This window comes from Eptesicus fuscus, chromosome 20, assembly GCF_027574615.1.
Source record: "Eptesicus fuscus isolate TK198812 chromosome 20, DD_ASM_mEF_20220401, whole genome shotgun sequence".
Classification (NCBI taxonomy): domain Eukaryota; kingdom Metazoa; phylum Chordata; class Mammalia; order Chiroptera; family Vespertilionidae; genus Eptesicus; species Eptesicus fuscus.
Window position 1 is genome coordinate 12,501,970 of NC_072492.1, and position 25,473 is coordinate 12,527,442.

Genomic DNA, 25,473 nt, shown 5'->3' on the forward strand with positions numbered 1-25,473 from the left:
TCCCGCCCCAGCTCGCGCTGCCCGGGCGGGCGCCGGCCGCTGGCGCCGCTTCTGCTGCCGCCCGCGGGGCGTGAATCGGCCGCCCGCCGCCCGGGGACCCGGCGAGGGGCGGGGGCAGCCCCGAACCGGCCCCGGATCGCCCCGCTCGCGTCTCCCGCTTCCCGGGAAGTTTGTCTCTGTGCGCCGTGCCAGCCGCTCCGGGAGCCCCGCCGCCGCGAAGTGAGAGCTGGGGGAGGGGAGGGAGGGACGCCCGCGGAGGAATGTGTCGGGCTGGGGGGCGGGAGCGGGGTCCTCGTGTGCGCGACCCGGGAGGGCCGGCTGGCCGGAGAGCCGGGTCATGTGCTGTTTGTCCCGCGGAGGCGCAGAGAGGTGCCAGGCCCGGGCCGCCGTCGGTTGGCTGGACAGGAGGACGGGGTCCGCACGGCCTCCCGGGAAGGCCGGGGACCGGGCCTGTGTGGGGACTGCCGGGCGGGCAGGGTCCAGGTGGTCCTTTAGGCTCCGGTTCGGGTGGGTCAACCCCTCCCCAGCCGTGGCCCCTGCCTGCACCCCCTGCTCCTTTACGCTGCACTGGCTGACCTGCCTGTCCCCTAGCCCTTTACCCCGCTCTCCCCGAGCCGTGCCATCCCATTCCCTGCTCCACTGGCCCCCTCGGCGGCACCATTGAGTGTCCCCACCAGTGTGATCAGGATCTGGGGGTCAGGGCTGTTCTTCCTGAGAAAGCCTCTAATTTCAGCTCCTCCCTTCCTGTCCTGGGACAAACCAGCCCCCTCACTCTGCGCCCCCACCCCCAAGGCCGGTGAGGTGAGACCCAACCTACAGGACAGGAGTTTGAGGCCCTTTGGGGTCTCAGAAGGGGCCCCAGCATCCCCGATCTCTCTCCACACTCTCCACCCTGCCTCCGTGGGCGTCGGCTGCTCAGCCTCTCCTCCCAGGGTGTGGGCACCCGATCACCCACATTCCTGGGCTCCAGTCTGGCACCTTCCCCAGGGCAGTGGACGCCATAGTATTAGCCTCAGGCAGGGGCCGAGACCTGCCTGCCCCTTTCCCTTCCCCCCCTTTTCAGGGAGACAGACCCCAGTGTTACCCTCCCTTCCCCATAAAGACAGGTATCCTGGCTTCCTCAGCCCGGAGTCCCGGGCTGGATGGATGCAGGATGACCCCGCCCTCCCCTGCCCATTGTCCTGGATCCTGAGGAGGAAGTGCTGGGGGCTGGGCAAGGGGTTTGGGGCCACCGGCCCTGTGGATCCCAGTCCTGGACTGTACCTCCAGCCCTTGCACTTTGCCCATTGGCAGTCCCTGCCTGTGTGTGGAGGTTGTGGGCCCTGGGTGGGAGCTGGCTGCCACTTCTCCCTGGCTGACCCTGACCCTGTGTGGGAATTTTAGGGTAGGCTTTATGTTTAGGATTTTCTCCTGTTGTTTCTCTTCTGGGCTCCCCGTTGGTGCTTTAGCCCTGGAGCCCTCCTCCCTGTCTGTCCTCCCATTTCTGTGTTTGTTGGCCTGCGCCTCTCCTTCCTTTTCCTCCCTTTATTTCCTTCATAGCATGACCTCGATTTTGCCTTCTCTCTTGTGTCTCTGATTTTCTTGGTATCTGTGACTTTCTGCCCCTCCTCTTCCCCCTTCCCGCCACCCTCAGGGTCTCTCTGCCCATGTGTCCCTTTCTCAGAATTGCCCTCTGCAGCCTCTCCTCTATCTGACGTTTAGTACACTTGTGAGTGACGAGGAATAAAAATACCACCATCTCTGCCCTTGGATTCACATTGCATTCGGCCACTCCAGAGGGACAGCCATCCTTACTTTTTCTGACATTCCCCCCCACCCCTTATTCTCCAATCGTGCAACCCCAAACACACCTCTGGGGCTACAGGTGCCTCCTAACCACTCTTCCCCCACAACCAGGGTTTCCCCCACAGCCCCAGCTGGCGTGGCCAGGCCCCAAGTGTAGGATGGGGCTCCCCCTACGAGGGCCGGTGGCAGCCAGAACTGATACAGCCCCCCTGGTCTGGGGCCAGGACGACAGGTAACTGCGAGCTGGGATATGGCTAGCAATACCTTTGGGAGTCCCTGAGGAGAGTGACATTTGGGAGGAAGGCCAGGGAACTAGGAACTGGGTTCTTGGGGGGTTGGGTAGTTAGGAAGCGGGGGTGGAGAGACTGGTTCCTTGCAGAAGCTGGGAGTTAATGTCTGGGTCCCCCCAGCAGCTCTAACCACCTCTTGTGTCTCTGTCCTCCAGCTGAGGAGGGTGGGAGTATCTGAAGCCATGACGGGTGCCTCAGTGAAAGTGGCAGTGAGGGTTCGGCCCTTCAATGCCCGTGAGACCAGCCAGGATGCCAAGTGTGTGGTCAGCATGCAGGGCAGCACCACCTGTGAGTGAGTCCCAGGGGCCTGGCAGCGGACAGGCGGGGTGGGCCAGGCCCACCACACAGGCTAGTCCTGCTGGGCGCACCCGGGCGAAGGGCTGTGCCCAGCACAGAGCAGGTGCTAGTTGTAAGGGTGGGGGTTGGGGCAGGCTGGCCTCTCCGTGCTCCCAGTCCCTGGGAGGGGGAATGCTGGCCTGGAGCCCTCTGTTGCCCAATCCAAGGAGGCAGTCTGGTGGGGGCGGGTCCTAGGAAGCCAAAATTAGCTTTGGTGCGGGAGGGGGTGGGGAGTGTTAAAGGGGAGAGATGAACTAGGACAGAGGAGGGAGTACTAGGATGCCTGGATTCAGGGGCTTGTGGGCAGTGGGCAGAGGTTGGGAGTACCTGACCTTGGCCTCCCTTTGCCCTCTCCTGCCCCCTCAGCCATCATCAATCCGAAACATAGCAAGGATGGCCCCAAAAGCTTCACCTTTGACTACTCCTACTGGTCACACACTTCGGTAAGGTTGTTGGGCTGGGGGAGAGCTAAGCACCAAGGGACAGGGGGTTTGGGTCCTGGGAGAGGGCATTGCAGGGGATAGCACCTCTGGGGGGTTGGTTGGGATGGGGTGGGTAGGACACAGCTTGTGACTGGGAGCTGGAAATTGAGTAGGACCCCCAGGGATGGTTAGGATGTGATGGGGGTGGGGAGCACACAGGACCTTTGGGCAGACTTTGACAATGGGGGCAAGCCTCCTGGGACCTAGACACTGAGGACCAAGCCATGGAGGGCTCATGCTGTCTTTTTCTGCTCCGTTTCCACCTAGGCTGAGGACCCCCAGTTTGCATCTCAGCAACAGGTATATCGGGACATTGGAGAGGAGATGCTGCTCCACGCCTTTGAAGGCTACAACGTGTGCATCTTTGCCTATGGGCAGACCGGGGCCGGGAAATCCTACACCATGATGGGGCGGCAGGAGCCAGGGCAGCAGGGCATTGTGCCCCAGGTACTTGCCGGGACCTGGCAGGGCCGCCAGGGCGGGAGCATGTTCAGCTGTCCCTAAGGGGTCTGAGGATTATGGGGCAGAGAGCTGGCCCTCGGAGGCCCTTAGTGACAGGGAATGTGAGGGTGGGTAGGGGTTGGCTGCAACCTGCACACCCAGGACCCTCCAGAAGCAACAAGGCTCAGTAAGGAGAGCCAAAGCTAAGGCTTCGGAGAGCCCTGGTTTGAACCCTGGTTCTGCCCCTTACCATTTACCTTGTCTCATAACCACTGTGAGTATACCCACCCTGTATCCTGTGTACCATCGTTAACGTGGTGACTCTACAAGAAGCCACGGAGGATAGCTGAGAGATGCTCGTCATTCTCCCTGGCTGTGCGGCGTAGTGGCCTTGCACACAGGCTCTGGAGTTAGGATGCCTGGGTTTGCTAGCCGTGACCCCGGGCAAGTGTGAACCTCTCTGAGGGTGCTTTCCCATCTGTAAAACAGGGATGACCCCTCCCTCAGGGCTGAGTTAGGGTTCAGCTGGACCACTTAGGACAGGGCCTGGACTGATGCTGGGCGCCGCAGGTGCGCTGTCAACAGCGGCTTTTCTGTGTCCTCTCCAGCTCTGTGAAGACCTCTTCTCTCGTGTTAGTAAGAACCAGAGCGCTGAGCTCTCCTATTCTGTGGAGGTAAGCCCAGGTCTAGGTGGGCAGGAGGGTGGGCATGGTGTTCCTGGGTCGGGGGGGAGAGAGGAGTGGTTAAGACCAAGGGCATTCAATTCTCTGAGTCAGACAGCCTGGGATTCATGCCCTGCCAGTTACTACCGGTGGCTTTGAGCAAATGATTTTATCTCTCAGTATGTGCATCTATGAAATGGTAATGGCGGGATCCCCGTCCTAGGGTTGTTGGGTGGTTCAGTAAGCATATGCGAGGTGCTTAGCACCATGCCTGGTGCCTAGGAAATGCTGACTGTAACCTTAGTTGAAATCACCAGTTTCATACTCAGTGGCGTATAGAGTGTTTCATAGTCAGTATTTTGTTTGCTTGTTACGTTTTATTTTTTATTGAATTTATTGGGGTGACATTGGTTAATAGAATTATATAGATTTCAGGTGTACGATTCTGTAATACATCATCTGTACGTTGTATTGTGTGTTTACCACTGCAGGTCAAGTCTTCCTTCACCATTTGTCTCCCCATACGCTCTTCTGCCTCTCCCCATCCCCTCTTTACTTCTGGTAATCACCGTGCTGTTGTTTCTTATTTTCTTCTTCCACTTAGGTGAGCTATATGGAGATCTATTGTGAACGGGTACGCGACCTCTTGAACCCCAAGAGTCGGGGTGCTCTGCGGGTCCGGGAGCACCCCATCCTGGGCCCCTACGTGCAGGACTTGTCTAAATTGGCTGTGACCTCCTATGCAGACATTGCCGACCTCATGGACTGTGGAAATAAGGCGAGGTGAGGGGGGCCGGTGGAGTGGAGGGAAAGGGAGCCAGGCTCAGAACGGTGAGAGGTGGGGGGACCCGGTGACCACTCCCTTTCCCCCAGGACTGTGGCTGCCACCAACATGAATGAGACCAGCAGCCGTTCCCATGCCGTCTTCACCATTGTCTTCACACAGCGTTGCCATGACCAGCTCACTGGGCTGGACTCAGAGAAGGTGGGGACAACACCCCACCCCCAACCATCCCTACCGAGTAACATGAAATGGCCTTGTGTCCTCCTCCCTGCCCACGCTGGGTTTGAGAGCCTTCTCCAGGCTTCCAAAGGTCTCTGTCCTTCTCCGCTCAGATCATAGGGTGCAATCTCCTATTTGCTTGTTTGTCCTTCTTACTAGACTTCTCAGGGCAGGGCTTGGATCCCACTGTACCTTGTTCTGGCCCACAGTGGGCAAGTAAATACCTATAAGCAAATAAATGCACAAGTGGATGAATAACCAGTCCCTTACTATTGTCTTAATAAATTTCATTTCCTCCTGCCCTGTTCCTTCGTCCCCTCCTGTATTTTTCCATCCCTTGCCAATAGCCCAATGCCCTTGCTGGGTGTTCTGCTGATTTGCCTGCCCCGCCCCACTGACCCAGTCACCTCCTACCTCTTTCCTCTGACCCAGGTTAGTAAGATCAGTTTGGTGGACCTTGCTGGGAGTGAGCGGGCTGACTCCTCAGGAGCCCGGGGCATGCGCCTGAAGGTGAGGAGGCTTAGGAGGGATGGACAGGGGCAGTGTTGGGGGCTGTGTGCAGTGGTTTCTCATCCTAACCTGGGACTCTGGTTGCGGGGAGGAGGGTGGGAAAGTGGGTTGGAGTGGGAGAGTAGGGCCTCATTCCCTACATTCCTTATCGCTTTACAGGAAGGTGCCAATATAAATAAGTCCCTGACTACTCTAGGGAAGGTGATCTCTGCCCTCGCGGATATGGTAAGACCTGGGGGTGGGAAGAGAAGGGGCTCTGGGTGAGGGGACACCGGGGATGGCCCACCCTGACCCCCTCCCCCCTTCTACCCCCCAGCAATCAAAGAAGCGGAAGTCGGATTTTATCCCTTACAGGGACTCTGTGCTCACCTGGCTACTCAAGGAGAATTTGGGTGAGGGGCTCCTCCTCTCTGTCTTTGCTGACCTTGCCACCATTCTGCTACCCCCCTTTGATAAATCCCCTTGCTACCCCGAGAAGCTCAAATTCTCCAGTTGTCCAGTTGACTCTCCCCTGACCTGGGGAACATCCTTTGAAGATGTCCTGTTGCTGAGATCAAGGCCACTCCCTGCCTGCCAAGCCAAGCGCCTCACTAACCTGGCCACTCATGACCCCTTTCTGATCCCACACCCACTGCTGACTTCATCCTCCTCCTCCTGCTCTCTGTCCCTCAGATGTCTGTTGTCTCCTTGACCTCACCCCTGCTCCCTCTAGCTACTAGATTTTATGTGTAGCTCCACAATGCTTAGCTTCACCCTCCCTTGGACAGTGCCCCGTCAGACCCCTGTCTGGGCACTAAGGCCCCCTGACCCAGTATGACTTTTCTTAGGACCCAGCCCAGCTTAAGCTTTCCCCTCCTCTCCATGCATAGGTGGGAACTCACGCACAGCAATGATTGCAGCCCTGAGCCCCGCAGACATCAATTACGAGGAGACTCTCAGCACCCTCAGGTGGGGCTCTGGTGGGGTGGAAACAGCATGAGAAAAGTGCCAGGGGAGCTCAGAGGCTGGTAGGTAGTTCAGGACCCTGCCCATGAGAGTTAACCCTCAACTGTACCCCAGTATTTTAAAACCTGGGAGGGAGAGAGGGAAATAGGCAGCAGGCAGCTGACTAAGGTCACCTGGGTCTGGGCCTCACCAATCCCAATCCTCCCTCCTCACCCAGGTATGCTGACCGCACCAAGCAGATCCGCTGCAATGCCATCATCAATGAGGACCCTAATGCCCGGCTGATCCGGGAGCTGCAGGAGGAGGTGGCGCGGCTGCGGGAACTGCTGATGGCTCAGGGGCTCTCAGCCTCTGCTCTGGGAGGTAGGGCTCCAAGGGAGGGGCAGCTCAGGGATGCCCCTTGGCTTGCCTCATCCCTCCTCATTTGCCTTTGCCCGGTCCTGGGGCAGGGAGGGGCCACTGACCTTGAAGCCCTTCTTGTCCTCAGTGACATGGTACAGATATGGAGCGGGGCCTTCCCATGTCTTGCAGAAGTTCGTGTGAAACATAAGCTTAACAACAGTTAATAGTGGGATGGTTTCTAAAGTTTACTGCTTAGCCTCACTGATACAAAACGATGTCCATTCTAGAGGATGTAGAACTGTATGGGCTGCATCAGGTGTTGACTGTGAATTCAGTATTTGGGTCCATCCCATTGAGGACAGTCAGGGTGCTGAGGGGCACAGTAGGGAAAATAAGGGTGTCCATTCTTGGTAAGAGAAGGATAAGGTAGATGTAAGAAAAAACAAAAACAGTCTAGTCTCTCTTATCCTAGAAGGCAGGATCAGAAAGCATGGCCACCTGTAACGGAGGTAGATTTTAGCTCAACATAGCTAAGAACTTTCTGATAGTGTGAGTCATCTAACAATGGAAGGAACTCATTGCCTTGTTCAGTAATGAGCTCTCCACCCTTAGAGGGAAGCAAGCAGAGACTGGGTGCCCATTTGTTAAGGCTGCAGTAAGAGGGCTTCCTGTTTGGTGGAGGTTGACCAGATGTCTTCGGAAGTCCTTATAGACTGGTCCTCTCTGAGGCCTTCTCTACGTCTCCAATCAGCTACATCTTTCCTTAGCCTCCTTCTTTGCCTTCTTTCTCCTTCCCAGGCCTGAAGGTGGATGAGGGGAGCCCTGGAGGTGCTCTGCCAGCTATAGCGTCTCCCCCTTCCCCAGCTTCACCCTCATCTCCCCCCACACACAATGGGGAACTGGAGCCATCATTCTCCCCCAATGCTGAGCCCCAGATTGGGCCTGAGGAGGCCATGGAGAGGCTGCAGGTGGGAAGCTGGAGCTGGCCAGGACTGGGGACCTGGGGGCTGATGGGAATGTAGTTCTCCAAAGCCAGGGTCGAAGAGGAGGAAGGAATCCCAGGAGTGATGTGGGCCCCATGGTAGGTACTTGTCCCAGAAGGTCCTGATCCCTGTCTGCCTCATGCCCCCAGGAAACGGAGAAGATCATAGCTGAACTGAATGAGACCTGGGAAGAGAAACTACGCAAGACGGAAGCCCTGAGGATGGAGAGGTATGAGGCGGAGGGGGGACAGCTGGAGCCTTGGAAGACTGGGGAATGGGGAGGGAAGGTCAGATTCTGCAGGGGAGGAGCTCATGGGTAGCGAGGATAAGACTAACATTTGTCTTCTTGGCCTGCAGAGAAGCATTGCTGGCTGAGATGGGGGTGGCTGTCCGGGAGGACGGGGGAACCGTGGGTGTCTTCTCTCCGAAGAAGGTGAGTGAGTGATTGGGTGAAGAGGCCTAGGAGACCCTGGATGCTTAGAGAAGAGGGTTGGGGGTGGGAGAGTGATAAGTTCTAACCCTCATTTCCAAGGTCTCTGAATTGTCCCCCCATCATCTCTGTCCCCACTCCTGCATCTTCTCTCTGTGTTGTCTGGCCATCCTGCCTTCTCTCTCCCTCCATCTGACAGTTAGCCAAAGAGGCAGTGCTCAGTAAGTGCCTGTGGCCAGGGACTCTAGGGACCCAGAGGATGACAGGGCCCCTGCCCTTAGGGGGATTCAAGAGCTGCTTAGAATCTAGGTATTTACAAACATCACCTCACATGTGTGTATGTGAATTCATGCCTGGATGAATTCAGTAAGAAACTGGTTACAGTGCTTGCCCCAGGAAAGAGGGAGAGGACCTGGGAGGTTGGAGGATGGATAGAGACTTATTCACTGTACACTATTTTGTATCATTTGACTTCTGTACTCTGTACATATGGTATCTACTCAAAAAATTACTAAAAATACATTTCAAAAAGGATAACTTAGAAATAGATAAGAAATAAGCACCAAAATGTAAGATGTTGATTGCAGAAGCAGCGAGAGGTTTAAAGATTGGTAGCATCAGTACAGCCTGTAGATGAATGAAAACTGGTTTCCTGGAGAAGGTGGTTTGGAAAATGGAGCGTGAAAGGAGGTCAAGATTTGGGAGTAGCTAAGAGCAGAGAGAGCATTAGGCTCAGGAAACACAGGTATCAGTGGGTGGGGCGCACCAGCGTGTGTCATGTGCCTGGTGTGTAGCGGGTGGCGGGTGCTCAGTACATCTTTACTGAGAGGAAGGAAGGAAGGAAGCAGGCTAGGAGTGATCAAGCTCGTCTGGAGGCACCAGCAGAGCATAGGAACGGACCAATCAGAATGGACGCTAGCCATAGACAGCCGGCACAGCTGTATGGGTCAGGCGTACTGATGAAGGGATGACATGGAGGCCAGTTTGAGTAAGTCAGGAATTCCCAGTCCCCTGGAGAGCTAGCCACATCTGTTTGGTCCACTTTACGAAGGACCAAAGGGCTTGATGCAGGCAGAGTCACGGGACTGCCTAGAAGAGGTGGCAGGTTATTGGAAGAAGCCCTCCTGGTTTCATAAAATCAGGGCCGTCTGGGAGGCTGAGCAAGCAGGGGTCATTGAACAGGGATCTGAAAAGAGAGGGGTTTGCTTTGCATGGCCTACGGCACAGTGAGGGAGTGAGAGCGCTATGGGTGGATGATGGAGGGTGGCAGGCTGGACTGAGGGACCTGGTCCAGGGTTGGGTACCCAGGGCTTGGGGTCCTTCTGAGATCTACATCTGGGGGAGGAGCTACATATGGCTCTCCACATAGCTTGCAGCCACCTTGAGGTACTGGGTACATGAGGAGCTTCCACCACAGTTGCAGGGCTGGAGGAAAGATAGAAATGGGTGGAGAAAGGTAGATGTGGTGGGTGCTTCTTCCCTGGAGGGCTCCCACTGCACAGGGAAGCCGCCTCCTGAAGCTCAGGGACCAATAAGGATGAGTTGTTTTTTGTTTGTAATTATTCTTAAAAAGGTGATATATACCAGAGAGAACCTTCCCACAGCGCTGAGAGGTGGGTACAGTGAAAAGGAAGTCCTCTTCCTTCCCCCCTCAGGTTCCCCTCCCAGAGGCAAGCCCTCTCAGCAGGTTCCGACGTGTTCTGGAGGTAGCCAGTGCACTCACAAGTGTGGGTTATGTATAATTAGACGCAGGTGTGTGTGCATGCAGGCGCGAGTGCCTACATACATGACCTCTTTTTGGAATAGTAGTGGTTGAGTACTTTGTACTTTGCTTTTTCACATAACATTGAAATTCTGTCTGTTCTTTGCCAGAGTGTCAGAATATCCTATTGATGTAGGATAATTTAATTAGCCAGTTTCCTAATGATGGTCATTTAGGTTGTATCCCATTTTTCAATATTATAAACCATATTACAACGGTTGGTCTTAAATAGGTCTGTTATCTGTAGAAAAAATTCCTAGAAGTGGAGATTTGGGTCAAATAGTAGCTATGTAAAATTTCAATCTGTTTTGCCAAAGTGCCCTCCAAAGATAATAACCATGTCACTTTATACTCTCTAATTTTTGATCTTTGCCAATCTGGTAAAATGGTGTTTTACTTTTGCATTTTCTCAAGGTGGTAAGGACGAACATATTTTCATATGTTTAAAAGGCATGCATGTTTCAGGAGGGGGAGCTGTTAGACTACAGATGGGGAAATGGGTTTGGTGGCTCCAGCCTGGATAGGAAATGTGGTCCCGGGGGAAAAGCTATAGTTGGTCTTGGAGAGGGCCAAGAGACAGGGAAAGTTCCCTCTTTCTGGGACCCACCACCACCAGGCCTTCTTAACTAGGTGACTTTTAAACCTGGCTTGGTGCTGCTTTCACAGGGGTGGGAGTGGGTAAGGGTGGCGGGGGGAGGACCAAACTCTGGGTCCCCCACCCCCAGCCTCATCCTGAGTGGCTCCCTGCTTATCTGCTTGACATATTCAGCTTCTGGGTAAGGTTTCATTTGAACAAAGGGTTCTAGGGCTGAACAAAGATTGAAAAGCACTGTCCTAAATCATGTCCCCTCTCCCAAGGGAGAGATCACTTTCTGCTCTCAGAGCCCATCAGTGTTTGGCATTCCTGACACTACAGTGTTGGGAGGGGCGTGAGAGTCCCTGGGGAGAAGAGGAAGTGTGGCAGCAGGGAATTGTTGGGGTGCCTGGGTAGAGGGGCAGGCACATGGATACATGGTATATCCACCATGGATCACCATCCAGGGGGTCCCCAAAGAAACATGGGGCCCGACTATTGGCTCTTTTTCCCTACACTGTGTGCGTTCACGCTTCCATGCTGTTGTTCACACTCCTCTTTTACCTGGAATGCTCTTCATGCTGCATGTCCACGTCCTCATCCTCAAGATCGGATCCCACGCTGCCTTTCCACCAGGTCCTCTTGAACCAACTCTGAGTTCCTGCAGTTCTTCACTTTTTTCATCTTTGCATCTACCCTCCCCCCAGCCCAGGATATGGTGGCACTCAACTCCTGGGAACAAATGAGTGAATGAATTACTAAGTGAAGATGTGAAAAGATCAGAAACTCTACTGTGAGGCATCCCTTTCCCACTTGTAACGTTGCCAAGTCTTATCTCCCCAAGTTGACGGATTTTCTTGCTGACAGGACAGCAGCATCGGGGGTTGCTGCATCTCGGTGTCCCACCTGGCACTTCACAGGGTCTTTAGAAAGTAAATTCTTGTAGAAAGAGGCAGAGGATCTTGTCTTCAGTTGGAAGGCAGGGGAGAGCTTCGTGGAGGAAGTGGCATTTGAGACAGACTGTGAGGGAAGTGAATGACTTTGACAGGTGGGGATAGGGGTGGGGCTGGGAGGGAGGCTGTTCCAGGTGAGGGAACATGGGGAGCAGCCCCCGGCATGTTTAGGGATGAAGGAGGTCTTTTGGAATAAGTGTTCAGCAGTCCCACTGGGTGGGAACACAGAGGAGAGCGGGATCCCAGAAAGGGGCTGGGATAGGTGGGCTGGGGCCCTGATGTGGATGAGGCCCACAGATGCCAGTGTAAAAAGCAGGCTTAGCCCTAGCTGGTTTGGCTTAGTGGATGGAGCGTCAGCCTGTGGACTGAAGGGTCCCAGGTTTGATTCCGGTCAAGGACACATGCCCTGGTTGTTGATCAGTCCCCAGTAGGGGGCATGCAGGAGGCAGCCAATCAATGATTCTCTCTCATCATTGATGCTTCTATCTCTCTCTCCTTCTCCCTTCCTCCCTGAAATCAATAAAAGTATATTAAAAAAAAAAAAAAAGCAGCCCTAACCGGTTTGGCTCAGTGGATAGAGCGTCGGCCTGCGGACTGAAAGGTCCCGGGTTCGATTCCGGTCAAGGGCATGTACCTTGGTTGCGGGCACATCCCAGTAGGATGTGTGCAGGAGGCAGCTGATCCATATTTTTCTCCCATCAATGTTTCTAACTCTCTATTCCTCTCCCTTCGTCTCTGTAAAAAAAATCAATAAAATATATTAAAAAAAAAAAGCAGGCTTAAGTCAGGTGGGCATGAAAAAAGCAGGCTTAAGTCAGGTGGGCATGGGGTGCCAGCTGGGGTGGTCTGAGTGGAGAAGCATGACTCGGTCATGGTGTGGTATGAGCAGGAAAACTGGGAGACCCCTGGAGACGGCAGGAAGTCAGACAGGTGCGGCAGGGTAGGCTGAGGCAGCAGATAGTAGGGAGGGAGACCTCCCCAGGATGGCAGCAGTGGCGTGCGGGGGTGTAGAGGGAAAAAGGCTTATATACTGTGCTTTCCAGAGTTAAATGCCTGGGGAGAGTGGAGTGTCGCTGGAGAAACCAGTCAGGAAAAGGTGCTTTGGGGGAAGGGAATGGGCTGAGTTTCAGTGTGGAGCAACATAATTATCAGTCCATTAGATGGGGCTCGACAGGGACAGCACCAGGCAGCTGCTGCAGTGACCTTGGCCCCAGGTGAAGCAGGGCTGGGAACCGGTAGTGGCCAGGGAAGATTGGGGAGTCTGCTGGGAAAAGGGGGTTTGTTTGTTTTATATGCTTTTGAATTGAACTGACACTGTTTTTTTTTTAATCCTTACCTGAGGATATTTTTCCATTGCTTTTAGATAGAATGGAAGGGAAGGGGAGGTGGGAGGGGAAATTGATGTGAGAGAGACTGCAACTGAGGTACCTGCCCTTAACTGGGAATTGAATCCGAGACCTTTTGGTGTGTGGGCTGAGGCTCTAACTACTGAGCAAACCTGGCCTGGGCTTGAACTGACACTTTTTATTTTTAAGTTATGATTGTAAGTAAAAGTAATCCATGCTCCTAAGAAATTGAAGCTGTAATAAAAGGTGGGAAGTACCAGTCCCCTCACCCAGTCCCCTCTTGTACTCTCCAGAAATGGCAAGATACATTTTGAAGGAAGAAATGAGACCTGGGGACAGGGAATACAGGGAAAGCAGAGGCGAGGGCAGGCGAGCGCTAGGTTTCAAAGAGATGGGTGGGTCGAGGTGCCTCTGAAGAAATGGGGCCTTAGGAAGGGTTGCTGACCTGGGGAGGGGTAGATGGATGGGGTTATTTGAGGCCCCGTATGTATGAGGAGAGGGTGGGTTAGGCTGTTCTGAAGGTGATTGGAGTAAGTGGGAGTAAGGAGAGGGGAGAGTTCGCCGAGTGAGGGGAGGAGGAGCAGCTCAGTGCTAGAACCGGGAGGGATGTCCGCTGGAGCTCCTTTCCTCCCCTGCGGCACCCCCTGGCTGGCTCTCAGGATCCCTTCCCTGACCCCCGCTTTCCCACAGACTCCCCACCTGGTGAACCTGAATGAAGACCCCCTGATGTCAGAATGTCTGCTCTACCACATCAAAGATGGCATCACCAGGTAGTGTTTAATCAGTGGCCTGTGGGGCAGCCTCTCCTTTTGGGGTGCGATTTGCAGAGGGACGGCCACACTAGTGACTCCCTTTCCTGGTGACCTTGCTGGAGACACCCCAGATGTCAGGACGGCTGGCTCCACAGCTCTGCTCACTTTCTAGGCTTCCTGAGAAGTTGCTGAGCCTGGCCTCCAAGCAGCTGTCCTGCCTCACCCACCACTTTGGTTTGGCTGAGACGCCTCCTGGGACCAAACTGACCCAGTGCTTCGGGGACAGCTCCTGACTGCTTAGAGCCGTGGTCGGCAACTCATTGGTCAGCAGAGCCAAATACCAACAGTACAACAATTGACATTTCTTCTGAGAGCCAAATTTTTTAAACTTAAACTTCTTCTAACGCCACTTCTTCAAAATAGACTCGCCCAGGCCGTGGTATTTTGTGGAAGAGCCACACTGAAGGGGCCAAAGAGCCGCATGTGGCTCGCGAGCCGCAGTTTGCCGACCACGGGCTTAGAGCACAGGCGGGGGTTGGAATCTAGACCACCACATTTTTAGCCCTTAGCACCACTGCCTCGGCCTCCCTTGATGGGACCCTCCCTGTGGGGTAGAGGGAATCGTGGTCCCAGGCCCTCACTGTTTAGGGGCAGTGCCTGTGCTGCAGGTGGCTGCATGGCTAATGCTAACCCCTGGGGCTCGGTGCCTCTGAGGTCACCTCTTGGAGTTAACGAGGTGAGGGTGCCCCTTTCTGTCTCACCACAGGCATTTACTAGCTGCCCAGGGTAGGCAGTGAGCCCTCAGGGTGATCAGCTCTGAGGATGATGGGAGGCCCATCCCCTCCGGGTTCCCTTTTCTCTTCTATGTAACACAGTGACTGAGGACAGGGGCTTTGGAGTCAGGCAGATCTGGGTTCAAATCCCAGTCTCACCACTCCTGGGCTGCATGACCTTGGGCAAGTTACTTGACCTTCTGAGCCTCAGCGTCCTCATCTGTGACGTAGAAATAATGACGCTTGGCTCATAGAGGGGGATGAGCTGGCATTCAGAAGCGGCTTGGCGAACGTCCGACACCTGCTTAGGAAATGTTGGCCATTGCTTTCCCAGGGTCGGCCAGGTAGATGTGGACATCAAGCTCACCGGGAAGTTCATTCGGGAGCAGCACTGTGTGTTCCGGAGCATCCCTCAGCCGGACGGAGAAGGTAATGGCTGAGGGAGTGAGAGTGGAGTGGCCAGACAAGGAGAGGGACAGGGCCCATGTTTCACACTCTGAACTGGACACTGGCTGTGCAGCCATGTAAGAGGGCATGTGTCCTCGCCCTCGCAGGGGCTTTGAGCTCATGGTAAGCATTAGGGAAATCAAGGGCCAGGCTGTCTGCACTCACCCCGAGTGCTGCGAGGGGCAGCGCGTGGCGAGGGTCCGAGGCAGAAGCAGAGCACTGGCATTTTGGTGAAGAGGTCGTCTGCCTTCTTTCTTGACTTTTTTATCCTAAAACAGCATCCTGGTCATTTTTTATGGAAAATTCTATTTGTTCCAGTGGGCCTTCTGAATTTATCTCTGGAAAATGTGTCTGTCTATCCCGCTATGACTGCAGTGGTTTCAGGGAGTTAATTGGCCCATGTATCCCTTTGATTCCAAAACTTTCAGAGATTTTTTTGCCTCTCTATGGCCATAGCTGCAAAAGCTTTTAAGAATCACAAGCCCAAAGGGTGAAGGTAGTAGCCTGCCTGACATCAACAGAACAATGCTCCCGAGGTTCAGGGTGTATTTTGAGGTCACCATTTTGTTCTTGATCAGTCATTTTTTAAAAAAATGCAATGATTTGTGTTCAGTTAGGCCCAAGTGAAGTTGAGCTGTAGGAAATGTGCTGGGCAGGGTGGCAGATGTTACACATGAGCTCTTCATCACCTTGAACTCATATCTTGTGTCTCACAAATCTGAAAGGAGTGCCTAGTCTGATGCTTTTGAAGGCACAGGGAGGTGGGACAAGCAATGCCAGCACGTTTTTAAAAACAAGAAAAGTCACTGTTGTGTGGTTTGCAGTTCAGGTGTAAGACATGCCCGTTGGGCTTCAGTTGGTTCAGGGTCAGCAGATTGTTTTTATTTTTTAAATTGAACTTATTGGGTGACATTGGTTAATAAAGTTATGTAGGTTTCAGGTATACAGTTCCACAATGCATCATCCGTACATGGTATCGTGTGTTCACCACCCCAAGTCACGTGGGGTCAGCAGATTCATGCCATCGTTCTGGTCTGGTTCAGTGGCAGCACATGCTTCCAGCACTGTGGGCTAAAAGCTGTTGAATCATCCAGCCCAGTGAGTCATTGCCGAGTTCCTGTTCTGAGGTTCCCTCAGGTCGTGCTGAGGCGATAGCAAAATCATCCCAGGCATGCGGAGTGAGCCCACCCTCAGGAGCTCAGAGTGAAACACCATTAGTTACATCAGTAAAAGCAGCTGATGAATCTGTGCCCCAAAGATCGGGGGCTCTAAAGGTTCCGTCCATTTGTGCCTCTGTTCTTACAGCAGATTGAAGACTTGACCAAAGACAGGCAAAGGAGGTGGGTGCGAAGAATAGTTGTCACTGACCATCTCCTGCGTGCCTTTGCTTTTTCTCATGCAGCTCCTGTGAGGCAACTGAGATCCAGGGTTAGGGAATTTGCCCAAGACCAATATGGCTAGAAGATGGCAGAAATAGTTTTGAATAAAGCGTGGCAGACTCCAGGGCTATGCTGTGAGCTATGCTTTGGGCTGCCTTAGTACGAATTGCTGTGAGTTCATGGACATGGAGAAGGCTGTCCTGGCCAGCTGTGGCAAAACCTTCTCCTTGCCTGAACCCATTTTCCTCTGTTACACCTATCTTTCTGACTTGAGACTACCTCCTGACTTATTCATTAGCCGTCTGTCTTACCACCTGGAAGTGAGCTCTGTAAGAGCAGGGATTTGGGGTTTTATTTCTACTGCATTTCCATGACCTCAGATAGTGCCCGGCAGACAGTAGGGATGCAGTATATGTGTGGAATGGACGATTGAATTTTGGGGCATGACAGGGAATAAGGGTGTGCAATGGACTGGTACCCATTACAGGCACACCATCCTCTCCTCTGCTGCCTTCTTTCATTGTTGTTCCGGGGCATATGGTGATGCTTCTTTCTCTGTCTTTTTTTTCTTCGCCATCATTTCTTCCCCTTGAAATTTGAGGGTCTCTTCAAGCATCGGCTCAGAAATTGCTGCTTTCCCATACTCGTTTCTAGTCCTCTTGTCTAAGCTGAGTTCCTCTCTGCTCTCTTTGACTCCCACAGTATCAGTAGTCCCATCTCTGCCTTATCTTACAATTCACTCCAGTTTCTCTATTACTTCCAGCATAAATAATAACTCATGTTTGCATATCACTTTATTTGGGCTTTCAACCACTCTGAGCTAACATCTGTGAGCTGTAGAATGGCAAGTCTTTGATGATCACTTTTTATAGCAGAAGTTGGGTGATTTGATCACAGAAGTTGGGTGATTTGCTCAGTGTCCCTCAGCTCAAGAGTTGCAGAGCCTGGATTTTTGGGATACAGGGCTCTCTCTGTGATAACAGGAAGACAGGAAGCTGCTGTCAGGAGGACAGGAAGCTGCCTCAGGCATCTTTGTGTCTCAGCAAGCAGTAGGCTTGGTGATTTGTTCAGAGGAGCACCTCGATAAATGTTTGGGTTGGGTTGACTACCTTGTCCTATGAAGACAATGATCTGTTGGTTGGCTGTGGCTTGAGCAGATTAGTCCGGTAGTGTTTTATAAGATGCATCAGACAGAAGTGGGCTAGGGGCCCGCTGGAGGAATCCAGGCCTACCCCGGGGTAATGCTACTTAGAAAGGAAGGGTTGGGCATCTGGAAGGCAGGAATGACAGGGCCCGATGACCATTTGGCTGGGAATTACCGGTTTGCTAAGCTGCTGTGGGGAGGATGGTGGTGGGTGAGTACAGAGCTCCTGCAGAGGCTCCTGGGAATTTCAGCTGGGGCTCTAACCCTCCTTCTGCTCTTCCTTTCCCTTGCTGCCTGCCACCAGAGGGGCCATGACACCCCTAACAGGTACTGGGGGTGGGGGTGGGACTGGGGATGCATGTATTTCGGGGCGTAATGCAAGCTGGGAGTATGACCATAACCTTCCTACCCCCAGGGTCTAATCGCTTCCTTTCCTTTTTCTCTCTCCCTCAGTGGTGGTCACCCTGGAGCCTTGTGAAGGAGCCGAGACCTATGTCAATGGGAAACTTGTGACCGAGCCCCTGGTGCTGAAGTCAGGTAGAGGAAGTGTGCAGGGATACAGGGAGGGCGCTGGGCGTGCTATGCAGCGCTTCCTGGTGAATCTTAGGCAGCAAAAGAGAGAACTGGGGAGCAGCGTGGGTGTGAAGAAGGGACTGGGAAGTGACGATCAAGGAGTCAGGTTTTGGTTTCTCTTGCTGCCCAGGCAAACGGGAACAGGATGCCCACTGCCCCAGGGCGGGCGGTTCCTGGTGTCAGCCGGAGGAGCCTGGGCTTAGACCACCCTCAGACTTGGCATGATGAGAGAGCTGGTGTCAGGGCCCCGGGGACTTGTGGGCAAAACCTTGTACATCTTGGGCACGGGGATGAGTTTGCTGCCATGGGGGAGCGAGTCCACTTTCCCCTCCTCCCATCTCCAGGGAATAGGATTGTGATGGGCAAGAACCACGTTTTCCGCTTCAATCACCCGGAGCAGGCACGGCTGGAACGGGAGCGAGGGGTTCCCCCACCCCCAGGACCACCCTCTGAGCCCGTGGACTGGAACTTTGCCCAGAAGGAGCTGCTGGAGCAGCAAGGCATTGACATCAAGCTGGAGATGGAGAAGAGGTTCGAGGAGGGGCTGCTCCAGGCCCCGGGGCCCTCTAGGCTGTTCCTCCAGTCCCCCAGGCCCCAGCATCTTGCTGTTGGACACCCATTGAGGTGGCTCCAGAATCTCACAAAGCCTTCCTCTCTCTTCCCCACCCCAGGCTGCAGGACCTGGAGAATCAGTACCGGAAAGAGAAGGAAGAGGCTGACCTTCTGCTGGAGCAGCAGCGACTGGTGAGGAGTTGGCAGGCGTGTGGGGTGCAGGGGCAGGAGACAGGCTGGCAGTGCTGCAGCCTGACTCTGCTCTTGGTGCACACTGTGAGCCAGAGTGAGGGGTGGGCATGGAGACGGGTGGGGTGGTGTCTAGGAGGAGACGATTGTGAGAGAAATGTGACCCGCAGGACACTGTGCAGGGAACTGGAGTTCTTTCCAGGGCTCCCAGACTCCAGTCGGTCCTGTGGCACCTTTATGATTTTCACCGGTCCTATTCATTTAAGATTGCTCTTTACGTGGACTTTTAAATCATATTTTATTTATTTATTTTATTGATTTCAGAGAGGAAGGGAAAGAGAGAGAGATAGAAGCATCAATGATGAGAGAGAATCATTGATTGGCTGCCTCCTGCACGTCCCCTACTGGGGATCGAGCCCGAAACCCTAGCATGTGTCCTTGACCAGAATTGAACCCAGGACCCTTCAGTCTGCAGGCCAATGCTCTATCCATTGAGCCAAACCGGCTAGGATGACTTTTAAATCTTTAACCTCCTTCTGAGCAGTAATGCATATGCAAGAAATCGAGACAATATAGCTGCAGCTTGTGCTTATTGGTCACTTCCTGTGCCGGCCACTGTTTGCACACTTGGTGTACATTAACCCTCAGACTGTACCTGTGAGGGAGACAGTGGTATCGTTTCTGTTGCGTGGATGAGCAGAGGTTAAGCAGCCCACCTAAGGGTGTGCGGTTCTGATGGGTGTTTCCAGTGTTGTTGGGACTCAAGGGTTTTGGGATGTCCTTAGCCTTCTCCCGATTTGTTCTCTCTCTGGCCCCACCCAGTACGCGGACTCTGACAGTGGGGATGACTCTGACAAGCGCTCCTGTGAAGAGAGCTGGAGGCTCATCTCCTCTTTGAGGGAGCAGCTGCCACCCACCACAGTCCAGACCATCGTCAAGCGCTGTGGCCTGCCCAGCAGTGGCAAGCGCCGAGCCCCACGCAGGGTGTATCAGATCCCGCAGCGTCGGCGGCTGCAGGGCAAAGACCCCCGCTGGGCCACCATGGCTGATCTGAAGATGCAGGCAGTAAAGGAGATCTGCTACGAGGTGGCCCTGGCCGACTTCCGCCACGGGCGAGCCGAGATCGAGGCCCTGGCCGCCCTCAAGATGCGGGAGCTGTGTCGTACCTATGGCAAGCCGGAGGGTCCCGGGGATGCCTGGAGGGCCGTGGCCCGGGATGTCTGGGACACCGTGGGCGAGGAGGAAGGCAGCGGAGGTGGAGGTGGTGGTGGCGAGGAGGGAGCCCGCGGGGCAGAGGTGGAGGACCTTCGGGCGCACATCGACAAGCTGACCGGGATCCTGCAGGAGGTGAAGCTGCAGAACAGCAGCAAGGACCGGGAGCTGCAGGCCCTGCGGGACCGCATGCTCCGCATGGAGCGGGTCATCCCCCTGGCCCAGGTACCGAGGGCCTTGCCCGGCTTTCTCCCTCCTCAGCTCTCCCCTTTCAGAATCGGAACCTCCTCCCAACCTCCTTCCCCTTCTTGCTTTCAGAAATGTCATTCATGTATAGTAGCTTTTCTCAGTATAGTTTGTGAATCATGTGCCTCGGTCACTAGGGCACTAACAGAAAATGCAGATTCCTGGGTCCTGCCTCAGGCCTACCGAATCAGCATCCTTGGGGATGAATCTGCACCTATGATAAGTACCCAGGTGTCTCTGGGTATAGTGAAGTTTCAGGACCACCGAGATACAGTGCACTTTCTTAAGTTACCGCTTGCTGAACGCTCACATGTGCGTTCTCATAACCTCCCCTCTCCATGGGGGACCACTTATTCTGTGGTTGCTGCTCTGCTGAGCACTTTCCTGTGTCACCACATTTAATCTTCACAACAGCCCTGCGAGGGAGCGTTATCACTGATCCCTGATTTGCATGTGTTCACTCAATAAGTGAACACTTGAGTGCTTACTGTGTACGAGGCTCTGTGCTAGCCACTGGGGCTTCACAGCAGACAGAATTGCTGCTCTGCCAGTTTGCCTTCTGATGGAGGACAGCAGGCAGGCATCCACAGCAGCTCGTGGTTACTAAAGGCTTACTTCTCCAACACAGCTCCCTCTCTCGCTCTCTCCACTCCTGCCACTGTGGCTTACTGCTGGGTGCACTCCTACCTCAAGGTCTTTGCACCTGCTGTTCCCTCTGTCTGGATGCCTTTCCCCATGAAAGTCTCACAGCTTGCCCCTCATTTCCTTCGGGTGTTTCCTGTAAGGGTAACTTTCAGTAAAGCCCTTTCTGGCGATTCATTGCCGCCACCTCACCCCAGCCTCTCATCCCTCTTCCTTGTTCTGTTCTTCTTTATCTCAATATGTATAATTTATGTAAAGCATATTGTGTAATGTATGTACTTATATATAATATGGGTAATGGATACTAAGTAGTTTAAATATATACACTTATATTTAACTTTTTATTGAGCTATAATATATGTACCATATTATAATTTTTCTTATTTATCAACTGTCTCCCCCCACTAAAATGGTGGCCAGTCTTTCCCTTTTTGTTGATTGCCATATCCCCAGGGCACATTATTTATTCAGCTGTATTTGCTGAGTGCCTACTATGTATCAGGCACTGTTCTAAATACTTTACATTGTTTAATTTGTTTAATTCTTAAAACAACCCTATGCAGTAGCTGTTATTACTATTGACCTCATCTCACACATGAAGAGACTGAGGCACAGAGGTGACAAGCGAGTTCCAGACCACACAGCTGGGAAGGGGCAGACTGGGGCTCAGCTCAGACCCCCTGCTCCCGGGCCTGTGCTCCTAAACCACTGTCTCCAAGCCCTTCTGGGGACCCTTGACATCTGGCCACTCAGGGCCTTCTGACTTCTCCCAAACCCGCTGTGCTCAGGCAACTCCGCTCTTCTCACATTCCTGCTCTTCTCTCCCCTCTTTTCCTCCCAGGATCATGAGGATGAGAATGAAGAAGCCAATGAGGCCACCTGGGCCACGCCCCCAGGGTCAGAGGTCGTAGAGGAGGAAGCCCCCAATGACCACGGGCCCTCAGCCCGGCCTACTTCGCCACCCCAGTCCAGCTGGGAGCGGGTGTCACGGCTGATGGAGGAGGACCCGGCCTTTCGTCGCGGCCGCCTTCGCTGGCTCAAGCAGGAGCAGTTGCGGCTGCAAGGACTGCAGGGCTCTGGGGGCCGGGGTGGGGGGCTGCGCAGGCCCCCAGCCCGCTTTGTGCCCCCTCACGACTGTAAGCTGCGCTTCCCCTTCAAGAGCAACCCCCAGCACCGGGAGTCCTGGCCAGGGATGGGGAGCGGGGAGGCCCCAGCGCCACCCCAACCCCCTGAGGAGGTTACTCCCCCAGTGGTCACCCCTGCCCGCAGGCCCCCAAGTCCCCGAAGGTCCCACCGTCCCCGCAGGAATTCCCTGGATGGAGGGGGCCGATCCCGGGGAGGGGGTGCTGCACAGCCTGAACCTCAGCACTTCCAGCCTAAAAAGCACAACTATTATCCCCAGCAGCCCCAACCATACCCGGCCCAACGGCCCCCGGGGCCCCGCTACCCCCCATACACTACTCCCCCGCGAATGAGACGGCAGCGCTCGGCCCCTGACCTCAAGGACAGCGGGGCCGCTGTGTGAGTCCACGTCCTGGGCAGAGGGGGCCTGGTGGGCCCCTTGCTGGGAGGAGGGAAGATGCCTGAGACGCTGCTTCCCCAGAAGCCTTGGGGCAGGGAAGCCCTAGAGATGAGAGAGAAGGTTCGAGTAGGTGCTAGATGACCAGGTGACGGGCCGGAGGCTGCAGGAAGGAAGAGGGCACGGAGATGCCAGGAGCAACCAAAGTGGAGGAAGACATGGGAAGCTGCCTGGGGGCTGCCCCTTGCAGAGGGGAGCCCCACAAACGCTGCTATGGGTGGGTGGGGCTGGGGTGCTGTGTAACCAGTGTTTGACTTTCTTTTCAAGTGGGGTGATGGGGAGAGAACCTAGAGTGAGGCACGTTCTCTTCCCCAGCCCTTGTCTGTCTGTCTGTGGTGGTTTCTGTTTCCAGGGAGGCGTGGTGGGATCATAAATCATCCCCCACTTCTAGGCCTCCTGCTATAAATGGAGGGCCTGTCTGGTTTCTGGTTTGGCTGGGGTCCCATGAGGGTGTGGGACCCTTCAATAAAGGATAGCAAACGGAGCTTGTGGCTGGTGGTCGCTTGGTTTTGGTGTCTCATGGAGGTGTAGATCATTAAGGAACATGCATGGATCTTAAGTGAGCGGCCCCGGGTTTTACATAGATGTGAGGCCATGCAGTCAGCACCCGGATCTCAAGGTAAGAACAAGTCCACCTTGGTTTCTTGAACTTTCAACATCAGGTGCCTTCCCTTCAGAGTGCACTACCCATTTTTTAAAAATTGTTGAGAATATTACATATGTCTCCCTTTTCCCCATTGTCCTCTCCCAGCCTGTCCCGCCCCCCAGCCCAGGTATGGCCCCCATTGTCTGTCCATTGGTGATGCTTATATGCATACAAGTTCTTTGGTGGTTCTCTTACCCCATCCCCGCCCACCTTCCCTGCCTTTATTTCCCTTTCATTTTTGCTTACCCAGTGCCTCCATCTCTGTCCTCAACACAGCTGTCATTGTCTAAGACAAAGGAGAGGGAGGATGAGAGGGGAGGTAGGGGAACAGGTCTGTCAGCACCTAGATGGCTGTTCCTGACAGGCAACAGAGGGGCAAGGAGAGGTTCTGCTTCATGTGATCACTTACCTGCTGGCAAGGTCTCCTAAGGAGCCATGGTTTCCCCAGAGCCTGTTCATCTTGGATGTGTTCACGAGAGACTGTTGGTCAGGCCGACTGCACTTCCTATTTTCATCCTGCTTCTGTTTCCTGTCTTAGGGCAGGGTCCACGCAGCATTCCAAGTAGCATTTTGTCTGAAGACTGTTTTCAACATGGGTGCTGGCTGCTTGTCCTGTTCTGACCTGGAGGAACACGCCCAGGGCAATGTAATATTGTCAGTTTTACAGTTACTCTATCCTTGCTCTGCCTTCACCTTGTCAGACCCTAGAATCCCTACTTTCCATCCTGTTCTCACAAAAACATTTCCACCCACTTGGAAATTGAGCTGCTTCTCCGCAGCTTCCTGATGTTAGTCTTGAGGTGCAATCAGCCAAAACCACAGACATTATCCCAGTTGCAGCCAAACCACAGCTGTGGGCAGGGTGCGATTAGGTTTACTCTTGGTTTCTGTACCCGAATGATGCTACCTTTATTTTGGCACCTTTGACTAAAGCCTGGTCTTCAGGGACTTGTTGACAGTGACTCAAGATCTGGACTGTAATGGGTAGTTTGGCGACCCATGTTTACTTGAGCAGTTATAATCTGCTCAGGGAGATTACCTGTGAGCAAGATGATTATAGGAGAGGAAGCTCTCTGAATTAGAGCAAGCTGAGTGGTACAGACAGTGCTGTGGGACTTCAGATGGGAAAGAGCTCATTAATGTAAAATGCAGTTGAGTTATTTATCTCTAAAGATTCCCTTACGTAAATGTATTATCTGACATTTTTATCCATTTCTCACTTCCAAATCAATCTTTAAAAATGTGATGAAATTTAGATTTTATTCAGAGAAGTGCCTGCTTATCTCTTATCTGTGCTACACACTAACATATCCTCCTTAGAACAGCCCTGTAAAGTCGGTCTCTTTTTGTCTCCATTTATCAGATAGGAAGACTGAGGTTTGAATAGATTCATGAGTTTCCAAAGGTCACACAGTTCATAAGGCAAAGTTAGGATTCCTACCGAAGCCAATGTGACTGAAGCCCAGACTTTATCTCTGATGCCTCTAGGACATCAGATACCACTTTTCCTCCAGAAACCGTGCTGCCTTCTCACCTTAGGTCTTCTCAGTTATTTCATGAGTCTGTCTCTAGTTTCTGATCTCTCCCAAAGTTGTCCTGTGAAGGAGTGAGAACGATTTGTGGACCTCCTCTGAAATCAGGGCAGAAGTCACCCCAACTATCTGCCAGGGTGTGTGTTTTTTGCCCAATTTGGACATGTCTACAGTTTCACCCTTGGTTTCCTCAGAAATGCCATTTGCTTTTTAAATTTTTTCTCTCTGGAGGCCTCTTTTGTTAGCTATTCATTTAGACTTTTTGTTCTTTCACCTGGAATTTTTATATCTGAGTACATTTGGAGATTCCCAATATTTTTTAAACAGTCTTTTGTACTTTTCCTATATTCCTAGCTTCTAATTTGGATTGGTTTGAAATTGTTCTTTTCAAAGATTTAACGACAGCAGCTGCCTGATGAAATTTTGGTTCAGGTGGACTGTGTGTAGGTTCTTACCGTCCCCGAAGACCCACCACTCCTGGCGGATCACAACCTCTGCTTGCATCATCGAATTCCTCCACAGGGAGTCTGAGTGTCCCGGGGTCCTGCTTCCTTACCAGTAGTTTTAGAGAACACTCCCTAAGGAGGCTGGCTTCAAGTATCCCAGGTAACCTCACGGCTGGCAGCCTCTCCCCTAGATACCTCTGCTACCCACTAAGGTGAGCGTAGTGTACACCTCTCAGCAAGTCAAAGGCCAGCAGCCGCTGCCTCATTATACAAATTCTCACTCCTACCATCCATCCATTCTGTCTCCCTTGAAAGGCAGGAGGAGACTGGCATCATCTGGATATATGTCTCGAAAGTTCTGGTCACCAGCTCGGTCGGTGTGACTGAGTGGTGAAGTGTCGACCTATGAACTAGGAGGTCACTGTTTGATTCCCTGTCAGGGCACATGCCTGGGTTGCGGGCTCAGTCCCCAGTGTGGGGTGTGCGGGAGACAGCCAATCAATGATTCTCTCTCATC

The 25,473-nt window shown here is 53.4% G+C and overlaps 1 protein-coding gene across 4 annotated transcripts; it reads left to right on the forward strand.

Moving 5' to 3' along the window:
• The first annotated feature begins 9 nt into the window (after nt 1-9).
• KIF1C (kinesin family member 1C) lies at nt 10-22,711 on the forward strand. Of its 4 annotated transcripts, none has more exons than XM_008156727.3 (23): nt 10-219; nt 1,897-2,017; nt 2,231-2,363; nt 2,778-2,854; nt 3,161-3,340; nt 3,943-4,008; nt 4,601-4,779; nt 4,870-4,981; nt 5,432-5,509; nt 5,669-5,734; nt 5,826-5,901; nt 6,379-6,457; nt 6,672-6,817; nt 7,595-7,764; nt 7,929-8,008; nt 8,137-8,212; nt 13,535-13,614; nt 14,704-14,798; nt 17,793-17,876; nt 18,257-18,443; nt 18,584-18,656; nt 19,476-20,090; nt 21,595-22,711. In XM_008156727.3, the coding sequence occupies exons 3-23, from the start codon at nt 2,258-2,260 to the stop codon at nt 22,276-22,278; spliced, it is 3,309 nt and encodes a 1,102-aa protein (XP_008154949.2). In that variant the 5' UTR covers nt 10-219; nt 1,897-2,017; nt 2,231-2,257; the 3' UTR covers nt 22,279-22,711. The 4 variants fall into 4 exon arrangements, with proteins under 4 accessions (XP_008154949.2, XP_054565012.1, XP_054565013.1 ...); XM_054709037.1 differs by having other exon boundaries at nt 1,911-2,017; XM_054709038.1 differs by lacking the exon at nt 1,897-2,017.
• The last annotated feature ends 2,762 nt before the right edge of the window (nt 22,712-25,473 follow it).

Excerpts from the sequence above, each read along its gene's own strand:
- KIF1C (XM_008156727.3), top strand. The coding sequence starts at position 2,258 with ATGACGGGTGCCTCAGTGAAAGTGGCAGTGAGGGTTCGGCCCTTCAAT. Across the intron at positions 2,364-2,777 it reads CATGCAGGGCAGCACCACCT|CCATCATCAATCCGAAACAT; the intron begins GTGAGTGAGTCC and ends CTGCCCCCTCAG. Across the intron at positions 6,458-6,671 it reads GAGACTCTCAGCACCCTCAG|GTATGCTGACCGCACCAAGC; the intron begins GTGGGGCTCTGG and ends CTCCTCACCCAG.